The following is a 12,761-nucleotide window of genomic DNA, read 5'->3' as shown; positions in this document are numbered from 1 at the left end:
ACAATATGTTACACACCAGAATGTACCATCACAAACCTACAATATGTTAAACACCTGAATGTACCATCATAAACCTACAAGATGTTAAACACCGGAATGTACCATCATAAACATACAAGATGTTACACACCAAAATGTACCATCATAAACTCACAAGATGTTACAAACCAGAATGTACCATCATAAACCTACAATATGTTACACACCATATTGTACCATCACAAACCTACAATACGTTAAACACCTGAATGTACCATCATAAACCTACAAGATGTTACACACAAGAATGTATCATCATAAACCTACAAGATGTTACACACCACAATGTACCATCATAAACCTACAATATGTTAAACACCTTAATGTACCATCATAAACCTACAAGATGTTAAACACCGGAATGTACCATCATAAACCTACAAGATGTTACACACCAGAATGTACCATCACAAACCTACAAGAGATTTAACCTTTGCATGTACCATCATAAACCTACAAGATGTTACACACCAAAATGTACCATCATAAACCTACAATATGTTACACACCATATTGTACCATCACAAACCTACAATATGTTAAACACCTGAATGTACCATCATAAACCTACAATATGTTACACACCAGAATGTACCGTCACAAACCTACAATATGTTAAACACCTGAATGTACCATCATAAACCTACAAGATGTTAAACACCGGAATGTACCATCATAAACCTACAAGATGTTACACACCAAAATGTACCATCATAAACCCACAAGATGTTACAAACCAGAATGTACCATCATAAACCTACAATATGTTACACACCATATTGTACCATCACAAACCTACAATACGTTAAACACCTGAATGTACCATCATAAACCTACAAGATGTTACACACCAGAATGTACCATCATAAACCTACAAGATGTTACACACCACAATGTACCATCATAAACCTACAATATGTTAAACACCTTAATGTACCATCATAAACCTACAATATGTTAAACACCTTAATGTACCATCATAAACCTACAAGATGTTAAACACCGGAATGTACCATCATAAACCTACAAGATGTTACACACCAAAATGTACCATCACAAACCTACAAGAGATTTAACCTTTGCATGTACCATCATAAACCTACAAGATGTTACACACCAAAATGTACCATCATAAACCTACAATATGTTACACACCAGAATGTACCATCATAAACCTACAATATGTTAAACACCTGAATGTACCGTCATAAACCTACAAGATGTTACACACCAAAATGTACCATCATAAACCTTCAAGATGTTACACACCAGAATGTACCATCATAAACCTACAAGATGTTACATACCAGAATATACCATCATAAACCTACAACAGGTTACACACCACAATATGCCATCATAAACCTACAATATGTTAAACACCTGAATGTACCATCATAAACCTACAAGATCTTAAACACCGGAATGTACCATCATAAACCTACAAGATGTTACACACCAGAATGTACCATCATAAACCAACAATATGTTACACACCAAAATGTACCATCATAAACCTACAAGATGTTAAACACCGGAATGTACCATCATAAACCTACAAGATATTACACACCAAAATGTACCATCATAAACCTACAAGATGTTACAAACCAGAATGTACCATCATAAACCTACAATATGTTACACACCATATTGTACCATCACAAACCTACAATACGTTAAACACCTGAATGTACCATCATAAACCTACAAGATGTTACACACCAGAATGTATCATCATAAACCTACAAGATGTTACACACCACAATGTACCATCATAAACTTACAATATATTAAACACCTTAATGTACCATCATAAACCTACAATATGTTAAACACCTTAATGTACCATCATAAACCTACAAGATGTTAAACACCGGAATGTACCATCATAAACCTACAAGATGTTACACACCAAAATGTACCATCACAAACCTACAAGAGATTTAACCTTTGCATGTACTATCATAAACCTACAAGATGTTACACACCAAAATGTACCATCATAAACCTACAATATGTTACACACCAGAATGTATCATCATAAACCTACAATATGTTAAACACCTGAATGTACCGTCATAAACCTACAAGATGTTACACACCAAAATGTACCATCATAAACCTTCAAGATGTTACACACCAGAATGTACCATCATAAACCTACAAGATGTTACACACCAGAATATACCATCATAAACCTACAACAGGTTACACACCACAATATGCCATCATAAACCTACAATATGTTAAACACCTGAATGTACCATCATAAACCTACAAGATCGTAAACACCGGAATGTACCATCATAAACCTACAAGATGTTACACACCAGAATGTACCATCATAAACCAACAATATGTTACACACCAAAATGTACCATCATCAACCTACAAGATCTTAAAACACCGGAATGTACCATCATAAACCTACAAGATGTTACACACCAAAATGTACCATCATAGACCTACAATATGTTTCACACCAGAATGTACCATCATAAACCTACAATATGTTACACACCACAATGTGCCATCTTAAACGTACAATATGTTAAACACCTGAATGTACCATCATAAACCTACAAGATGTTAAACACCGGAATGTACCATCATAAACTTACAAGATGTTACACACCAGAATCTACCATCACAAACCTACAGGAGATTTAACCTTTGCATGTACCATCATAAACCTACAAGATGTTACACACCAACATGTACCATCATAAACCTACAATATGTTACACACCAGAATGTATCATCATAAACCTACAATATGTTACACACCAGAATGTACCATCATAAACCTACAGTTTGTTAAACATCTGAATGTACCATCATAATCCTACAAGATGGTACAAACCAGGATGTACAATCATAAACCTACAATATGTTACACACCAGAATGTAAAATCAAAAACCCACAATATGTTACACACCAGAATGTACCATCTCTAACCTACAATATGTTAAACACCTGAATGTACCATCACAAACCTACACGATGTTAAACACCCGAATGTGCCATCATTAACCTACAAGATGTAACTCACCGGACTGTTCCATCATAAACCTACAATAGTTTAAACAACTGAATGTACCATCATAATATATAAAAAAGAAGATGTGGTATGATTGCCAATGAGACAACTACCCACAAAAGACCATAATGACACAGACTTTAGATCCTCTATGCTCTTCAACTTTGTATTGTTTGGCTTTATAACTATTTTTATATGAGCGTCACTGATGAGTCTTATGTAGACGAAACGCGCGTCTGGCGTACTAAATTATAATCCTGGTACTTTTGATAACTATTTAACAACTATAGGTCACCGTACGGCCTTCAACAATGAGCAAAGCCCATACCGCATAGTCAGCTATAAAAGGCCCCGATAAGACAATGTATAACAATTCAAATGAGAAAACTAACGGCCTTATTTATGTAAAAAAAAGAACGAAAAACAAATATGTAACACATAAACAAACGACAACCACTGAATTACAGGCTCCTGACTTGGGACAGGCACATACATAAATAATGTGGCGGGGTTAAACATGTTAGCGGTATTCCAACCCTCCCCCTAACCTGGGACAGTGGTATAACAGTACAACATAAGAACGAACTATAAAAATCAGTTGAAAAAGGCTTAAGTCATCAGATGGACAAAAATACAAGTGGAACCTACAAGATGTTACACACCAGAATGTACCATCATAAACCTACAACATGTTAAACACCTGAATGTACCATCATAAACCTACAAGAGGTTAAAACATCTAAATGTACCATCATAAACCTACAATATGTTAAACACATGAATGTACCATCATTAACCTACAAGATGTTACACACCAAAATGTACCATCATAAACCTACAATATGTTAAACACCTGAATGTACCATCATAAACCTACAAGATGTTAATCACCTGAATGTACCATCATAAACCTACAAGATGTTACACACCAAAATGTACCATCATAAATCTACAATATGTCACACACCAGAATGTGCCATCATAAACCTACAAGACGTTAAACACCTGAAAGTACCATTATAAACCTACAAGATGTTAAAAACCTGAATGTACCATCATTAACCTACAAGTCGTTAAAACATCTGAATGTACCATCATAAACCTACAAGATGGTACACATCAAAATTTACCATCATAAACCTACAATATGTTACACACTAGAATGTACCATCATAAACATACAATATGTTAAACACCAGAATGTACCATCATACACCTACAAGACGTTAAACACCTAAATGTACAATCATAAACCTACAAGATGTTAAAACATCTGAATGTTCGATCATAAACCTACAAGATGTTAAACACCAGAATGTACCATCATAAACCTACAATATGTTAATCACCTGAATGTACCATCATAAACCTACAAGATGTTAAAACATCTGAATGTACCATCATAAACTTACAAGATGTTACACACCATAATGTACCATCATAAAGCTACAAGATGTTAAACACCATAATGTACCATCATAAACCTACAAGGTGTTACACACTATATTGTACCATCATAAACCTACAATATGTTAAACACCAGAATGTACCATCATTAACATACAAGGTGTTACACACCAACATGTAACATTATAAACCTACAAGATGTTACACACCAGAATATACCATCATAAACCTACAATATGTTACACACCAGAATGTGCCATCATAAACCTACAAGACGTTAAAACCTGAAAGTACCATTATAAACCTACAAGATGTTAAAAACCTGAATGTCCCATCATTAACCTACAAGTCGTTAAAACATCTGAATGATCCATCATAAACCTACAAGATGGTACACATCAAAATTTACCATCATAAACCTACAATATGTTACACACTAGAATGTACCATCATAAACCTACAATGTGTTAAACACCAGAATGTACCATCATACACCTACAAGACGTTAAACACCTAAATGTACCATCATAAACCTGCAAGATGTTAAAACCTCTGAATGTTCCATCATAAACCTACAAGATGTTACACACCATAATGTACCATCATCAACCTACAAGATCTTAAAACATCTGAATGTACCATCATAAACTTACAAGATGTTACACACCTGAATGTACCATCATAAACCTAGATGATGCTAAACACCAAAATGTACCATCATAAACCTACAAAAGAGGGACGAAAAGTACAAGAGAGACAGTCTAACTCATTAATCGAAAATAAACTGAAAACGCCATGCTAAAAATGAAAAGACAAACAGACAAACAATAGTACGCATGACACAACATAGAAAGCTAAAGAATAAGCAACACGAACTCTACCCCTCCAGAAACTATGATTGAAGAATGTACCATCATAAAACTACAAGATGTTAAACACCTGAATGTAACATCATTAACCTACAAGATGTTACACACCAGAATGTACTATCAATAACCTACAAGGTGTTACACACCAGAATGTACCATCATAAACCTAAAAGATGGTACAAGCTCAAATTAACCAATTACAAGCACGAAGGAGAAATTACAATGAACCTAAAGCCCAAGAGAACGTAGGAATAGTAATTTGCAATCCATATAAGATCATATAACATTGTTACTACATTTGAACAATAAAGGAAAGTTCTGTTTTAACAAATGCAAATATTTGTTTCAAAAAGAATGCATTTTGGCAATCGTAATACAATGAATGCAAGTTCAACTTTTCGTATCTTGAATAACATCAAGCTAAATTTGTTACAGACACATGACAATATTCATACAAATAACTTCATGCAGTTAACCTAGACCTATTGTATAATCTGATACTAAATAAACCAATTAGATCGTAGAAAATTCTATGTCCAAGAAGTGCTCAGTTTCTACTATCCAGATATTTTCTCCATTTTGAAAATAACTTGGAATTTAATTGCATTTTTGTTTTATTTCTTTGATTTTTATGGTATAAATAACTTATTTGTAAAATTTTCGCTTTTCTGTTTCCGGTGCATGTATGTATACATCCAACAAATGTCAGATAAACAATATAAAGAAGGGAAAAAGAGACCAGAGTGAAAGTCAAGGTAAAGGTTTATCTCTTATTCAACAAAATTTGCCTGTTTAGACAAATCCTGTCTTGAACTATAAAATTGTGTGTTTTATGCTTTGGTCGTATTGTTGTCTCTTTGACACCTTCCCAATTTCTGTTCTCAAGTGAATTATATTGTTTTGAATGTGGCATATAGGTGATATGGCTTTGATTTTGTTTTGTTTTGGTTGTTTTATTGATAATACATGTGCATGCATGCAAAGATAGAGACAATAACCACGTCTACGCTCTCGATCTAGATCCTGCATTCATGGAGTTTAAGCGATTCTATTATTTAGTGTTACATTGATTTGTCTCTTCTTATTCGACTTACGAGGGTTGAACACTGGTAAAATCTGTTGCCTTTTTTAATACATATAGCATGATACTTTTGTTGTCATTGATATATTATTCAGGAGACAGTAGATTTTTAAAATTACAGGTTAATGTACGAAGATCTTTCGTTAGGATTGAAGGTTATGTTCAGGTTAACGGTTATATTACTGCCAGCTTCATTTGGGTTGACGGTTATATGCATTGTATCTTGCTACCTTTTTTTATTATTACTAGAACACACCCGAATATCGCGGGTCCGTGACTGAATTAAAGTAAGCCTTATTTTAGTATTAGTATTGTCATCTGATAAAGTCATGCTGATTATGTTTGAACCCGTCGAACTGGAACTTATCAATTATTGATAAAATTAATTATTTGGAAAACAAAAGGTCCTGGAATGGCGTATTTTTTAATCAACAGCATTGTCCTATATTAGTTATAAATATTGAATTCTTTGATTCGCTGTTTTACGTCATGCCCGCTAACAAATTGAAAACTGTACCTATACGCCTTATTTTAGTCCAGATTTTTAGTATTCGTATTGTTATCTTAGAAAGTCTAACTAATTAAGATACTACAATAGGTAACAATTTGACAATTAAGTAGTGTCAACCCTGTGATTATGACCCGTGTAATACTATATAGCATATTAATCCTGAATACACCGTTTGGTGGTGCGCCTGTCAGATGCGGAACGTACAGATAAGGTAAGCGGTAACAGGTGAATATACTATTGGTATCGATATCGGACTCGACCCGGAAGTTCTTAATTATTGGCAATATTAATTACGTGGAAAACAAAAGGGCCTGGAGTGGTGTAATTTTTAATCTACACCTTTGTACTATATTAGTTATATATAAAGTTTTTGATTCGTCGTTTTTACGTGATGACGGCTGACAAATTGGACCTCGTAATTTTAGTATTATAGATATTGATGGTTGAATTACTAGCTATAGTACTTGGAAACAGACAATCAGTTTTGTTAGTGTGGTGTTTATAACAAGCAGATGGAGTCGATTGAAATAGAGACCCTGAACCTACAATGAAATGATATTTTCATGGTATTTTCGGATGTAATATCAATTAATATAAAGAAAAAAAAAGATGTGGTATAAGTTCCAATGAGACATCATAGTCACAATACTAGTATATAAAAGTAAACCATATAGCTGTTTAGGTTTGGAAGGTGAAAACCGAAAAATTATAAGAAATCATAAAGTAAAACTAAGCATTAATTCAAGCACAGTTCATAATAATCTCCTATGTTACAGGCTCCAAAAACTACAGAATAGATAAATGAAGATATCTTATTTAAAGGTGAGGTTCAAAGAACGGACGAAGTCACACAATGACGAGAACTACTAGAAGCATAGTTCAACAATTAAATTATATATACCAAACATCTTATAGTATTACCATAAATAATTATATGCTAGAATATACGAATAGATAAATAAATAAATACATATAATATATATGTCCAGACTATTCTCTAATTACGGTAGAAATAGTGATTTCCTATTCTTGTTTTGTTAGGTCCGGGACTTTGGTTGAAGCTCGTAGCACCGTGAGTTGGATCAGGTTTTCTCCCACTGAGAGCATCTCGTGCGGCTTCCATGGCGTTTCTATACTCTTGTGTATTCCTCCTTTTATGATCGTTCCAGGCGCTATTATGTGAAGGTATATCCAAGGTTTCGTACTGATGACATCCTGGGTTAGTTCTCTGATTTGCTACGTCCCTAACAGAGTTTGGGAAACCTGGGTGGTTTGCCCTGTTGACTATGGTGTATGCTACAGCACGTTGTCCTTCAATCGGCTCTCCTCTAGATTCTCCGAACACCACACGCCCAACAATTTCTTCGTCGCTACAAAAAGGTAAATACAAATGATAATCTAAGACGCCACATAAGAAACAGCATGTACACAAATATTACTAAAACTTTACACTAAATGTTATGTTGCTGTCTTATTCGTGTATACCTCATCTTAACCAAAAACTATACCTTAACACATACCTTACTTATATAAAAGTGCGTCCTGAAAAAGTTCAAATGCACAACTGTTTTTATAACCATCCCCTGTTCATACTTAGAATGAGATTCAGTGATGTTGCTCTACGGTATCATTTAATCTAAAATCAAGCTGATTCAATCCTTTAATGAAACAAGAATAAAAAAATTTACAGATATCCCGAGACTACCTTTCTTTTTTCTTTTTGCAGATTTGCATTTTAAACTTTTTAGCTATAGAAATTTATTTTAAGCATAACTTTTGGTTGTTTGGTGCAGAATGTCAAATAAAGTATATTTCTTTTCTGTAATCACGCGTTTAAACCTGATCCCCTTTCATATAAAGAATTAAATTACTTACCTAGACATACTGATTCTTGTTCTGTCCTACAAAGCAGTGAAGTTACAATGAATAACATCTTATATATATACAACAAACATAATTTCTGAAAATAGTGTTTATACAGAATTTTACATGTTTATAACTATTTTAAGATGGGAAGTTTTCCATTTCTAAATATAGACGGACACACGGCAAGTACATGAACAGATGAACTATTAGCACTTCTGTGGTGACTTTAGTTATCATTGATATGTTCATAATTATAAATTAACTGTTAACAAAATTTTGAATTTTTGAAATACTAAGGCTTGTCTACCTTAGGAATAGATTACCTTATCCTTATTTGGCAAAACTTTTAGGAATGCTCTTCAACTTCATACTTTATTTGGCCTTTTTAACATTTTGGATTCGAGCGTCACTGATGAGACTTTTGTAGTCGAAACGCTCGTCTGGCGTATATATAAAATTTTAATCCTGGTATCTATGATGAGTTTATTAGTAGTTTAAAGACATCAAGAGCTATGTGTTACTGTTAAAATTCTCAATACAAGACTTTTTCAGTCCTTATTTTGTATATTATTTTCAAAACTAGCTTTTGCTGATTCTCATTAAAATTTAAAAAGCCACTAAACTTGAATAAGAATTTTAACTGTAGTACCCAGATAAGGCAGGAGGCATTTGGAACAATATTTATGATTGAAAATAATATGTATACCTCTAAAAATGTATAACAAAATCAAAACTCAGAAAGTGAATTAATACAAATACAAATGTATCCATGAATATTATATTTCTGATAAGAGAATGTAAACTGACGTCTTAAATATTTTGATTTGATTTTCAACATTCTTTAAATGTATGTCTATAATCTATATCTAAACCAGAAGAGTGTTATAAGAGAGATTTTTTGTTTGCTTGTTAATAGACTGATTGTTGTCTATTTACATTAAGAAGCGTCCGAGACCATTATGATAATTATCATATGTGTAAGTACGGCAATGAATTGACCCGGATAAATGATAGAAATTCTAAGTACAACTTGAACTAAAGGTATTTTGAATAGGAACAGATAGGTTGCCTTTCGACAGGCCAATTACAGAACGGTCAAATAGTTCTAAACGTGCAGAGACCTTGATTCTCTCCTTACGCGAGGAATCATATCTAATATCCATCTTCAGAAAAATGCACATTAATATACCCTTTACAGTCAAACGAATTTGACTCTATAGCATGAATTTCACTAAACATGACAGTGTTTGGTTGTGATGCAAAGAAATAAGTATCCTCCTCTTCACTGCCTCAAGGGAATTCTTGAGTCTTCACAATCTGATGAATTGAGGCGATAGTAGTTTATATGTGTTAAAATCGAATTATTAGGAAGAGGATATTTAAGGTAACAAAATAAAATCTGATGGAATCGTTTCAATTCCATAAGAAAAAAGTAACATTACAAAAATACTGAACTCCAAGGAAAATTCCAAACGAAAACTCCCTAATCATATGGCAAAATAAAAAGCTCAAACACACCAAACGAATGGATAACAACTGTAATAAAGAGGAGAAACCGTGTGCGTCTACATGGTACGTGTCTCCAGCTATACATGCATTCCCCGCCATGCGAAGATCTGCTTCAGTCTGTTGAATACCCGGATAAGCTATTGGGTGTAATCGTTCATATCATGATAATGGAACTTAAAATCATTTGGGAATATATGAAAAATAAGATATTCGTATGTGTGCTCGTTGCAAAATCTCCGAGATCTCAAAGTAACTAAATGTTCTTTTAGAACTAACTACTAGTAAATGGATAAATACTGATGATAACACGATCGTATTTATCTGAATTAGTAATTTCGTGTTTCTGTTGTTATGTAGGTTTTTGCTCTTTCTAAAAGTCCAAGATCACCAGGATTTTCCATCACCTGTTTCAGCACGCCATACGTGTAAACATATTGTTGATATTCTTAAAATATAAAAATCTTATGACATGTCACAAAATCGACTTAAGGTGGCTCATGGGTACAAAAATTTTAGCAAAAAATTAAACCTTTATTTTTTCATTACAAATTTATTTTTTATACACTATTAGTTGTCGCTTTATGATATGGTACAAAAAACAACCCAAAAAATTGATTTGGTTTGGCCCCAGATGACTTTTAAAATTGAAAAAGCTCCAAATTATCTCCCTTTGGTGCGAAAATGCCTTAAATTTGAAATATCTTTTTTAACTCATCGGTGACCTATATTTTTTATTATTGTTTTCAAATAAGCTGTACATAAACTAAATAATTATAAAATTTAAGCGATTTCTTATATTAGGTTCTTTTTTTATTTTGATATTTCCTCTTTTTCTCCTATTAGTTCAACAGAAAAAAAGGACATTAACAAAAATGTATGCCTCTTCCAGAGGCAGATTTTAGCTTAAATGAACGGTGACCCCATTTTTTTATTTCATTTTTCCTTTAAGTATTTGATAAAGTTCATTTATGAAAAAATATAGGGAAATCCTATATTAGGGAAAAAAATTCATTTATACCCAGGAGCCCCCTTAATACAGAAATACAAGTGATAGTATGTATATAATAAAAAAAAACACCAATAAATCGACAAGATCGGCAGATGTCTTTAGAAATGTATGTGCTCTGAATCATCCTGAGTATATATTTCACTTCTTCTTTCATTGCGAAATAAATACAAATTTAAGAATTTGTAAATTAATTAAACAGGGACCGTCAAAAATCTGCTATCAAATCAAAATACTAAATATGACAACAGATACTAATAATATTAGTCTAATGATGACCCAAATATGCAAAATATTTATCATTGGTATGGGATGATGAAAACTTAACTAGGAGATTAACAAAGCTTCAAAGTTGTATTTTGTTTAGTGCAGATTTTCGTCTAATTGAGAGCTGAAAACAACTCTTTCACTTAATAATCAATAAGTCATAAAATACCTTTGAAAAAGAGGCGAACGATTCAGAACGGAAGAGACCAAAAAAAATACTGACAAAAAAGCGAAAAACGTCGAAGAGAGAAACAACAGTTTTACAAACACTACATATGATAACCAAAGACTGTAAACCCCTAAACTATTTAATTTGAAGAAAAGATATATATTTTATAATTGTATATTATCTGTTGTCAATTTATGTGAATACATTGTCTTCGGCTGATGTGTACTTTGTATCTGAAGGAACTGCTATTGTAAATGCGAACCCGTTGTCTACACCTGACGCATGTTTTGTGTCTTATGATCTGTAACCTTTGTGTCTGAATGTTTTGTTATTGTATCTGCAAACCCGTTGTCTTCACCTGACGCATGTTTTGTGTTTTATGATCTGTTAACGTTGTCTTAATCTATCAGATGCGTGTTTTGTGTCTTAGGATCTGGGAACTTTGGGTCTGAAAGAACTGTAATTGCATTTACGAACCCGTTGCCTTCACCAAATGTATTATTTGTGTCTGAGGATCTGTGAAATAGATGTATGCTTTATGCACCTGTCTTTGTAATGTATTTGTAAATATCAATCTGTACTACTTTTGCTTCGAACGTAGCATTTCATTTTTAGATTTTCAGGGAGTTTCTTTAATTAATGAAGCATGGGCAATATTGCTTTTATCTTAATAAATCGAGTATAATCGTGAAGATATGTGTTTCAATTTGTGAGGCGTATACCTCTGTTATTGTTTGACATTGGCAACCCTTCCAAAGCTATTCGAAATCAAACGTTTAAGCTTTGGTTACAACAAACAATGTTAATACAAATTAAGAACATTTCTGTATGTTATTGCAGAACTAAAATATTTTTTTTTAGTACATGCAATAATTGTTTTAATATGTACAATGCTCAAAAAGGTTTTTTTCTTTACTTTCCGTTGTAATTTTGCTTTTTGTTAGTCAGGTCACTCGTTATATATATGACATTTTGTGTTTATATATGTTGTGA

At 32.9% G+C, this 12,761-nt stretch overlaps 1 protein-coding gene across 1 annotated transcript; it reads right to left on the bottom strand.

Moving 5' to 3' along the window:
* Positions 1-6,291: 6,291 nt before the first annotated feature.
* Positions 6,292-8,933, bottom strand: LOC139517848 (spore cortex-lytic enzyme-like). Its single transcript, XM_071309308.1, has 2 exons — positions 8,827-8,933; positions 6,292-8,321 (listed from the first exon to the last, which is right to left on the bottom strand). The coding sequence occupies exons 1-2, from the start codon at positions 8,832-8,834 to the stop codon at positions 7,949-7,951; spliced, it is 381 nt and encodes a 126-aa protein (XP_071165409.1). The 5' UTR covers positions 8,835-8,933; the 3' UTR covers positions 6,292-7,948.
* Between the last annotated feature and the right edge of the window lie 3,828 nt (positions 8,934-12,761).

Source organism: Mytilus edulis, chromosome 3 (genome assembly GCF_963676685.1).
Source record: "Mytilus edulis chromosome 3, xbMytEdul2.2, whole genome shotgun sequence".
In the NCBI taxonomy this organism is placed as follows: Eukaryota; Metazoa; Mollusca; class Bivalvia; order Mytilida; family Mytilidae; genus Mytilus; species Mytilus edulis.
The sequence above is the reverse complement of the archived record's forward strand: the minus strand, read 5'-3'. Positions and strand labels throughout refer to the sequence as shown.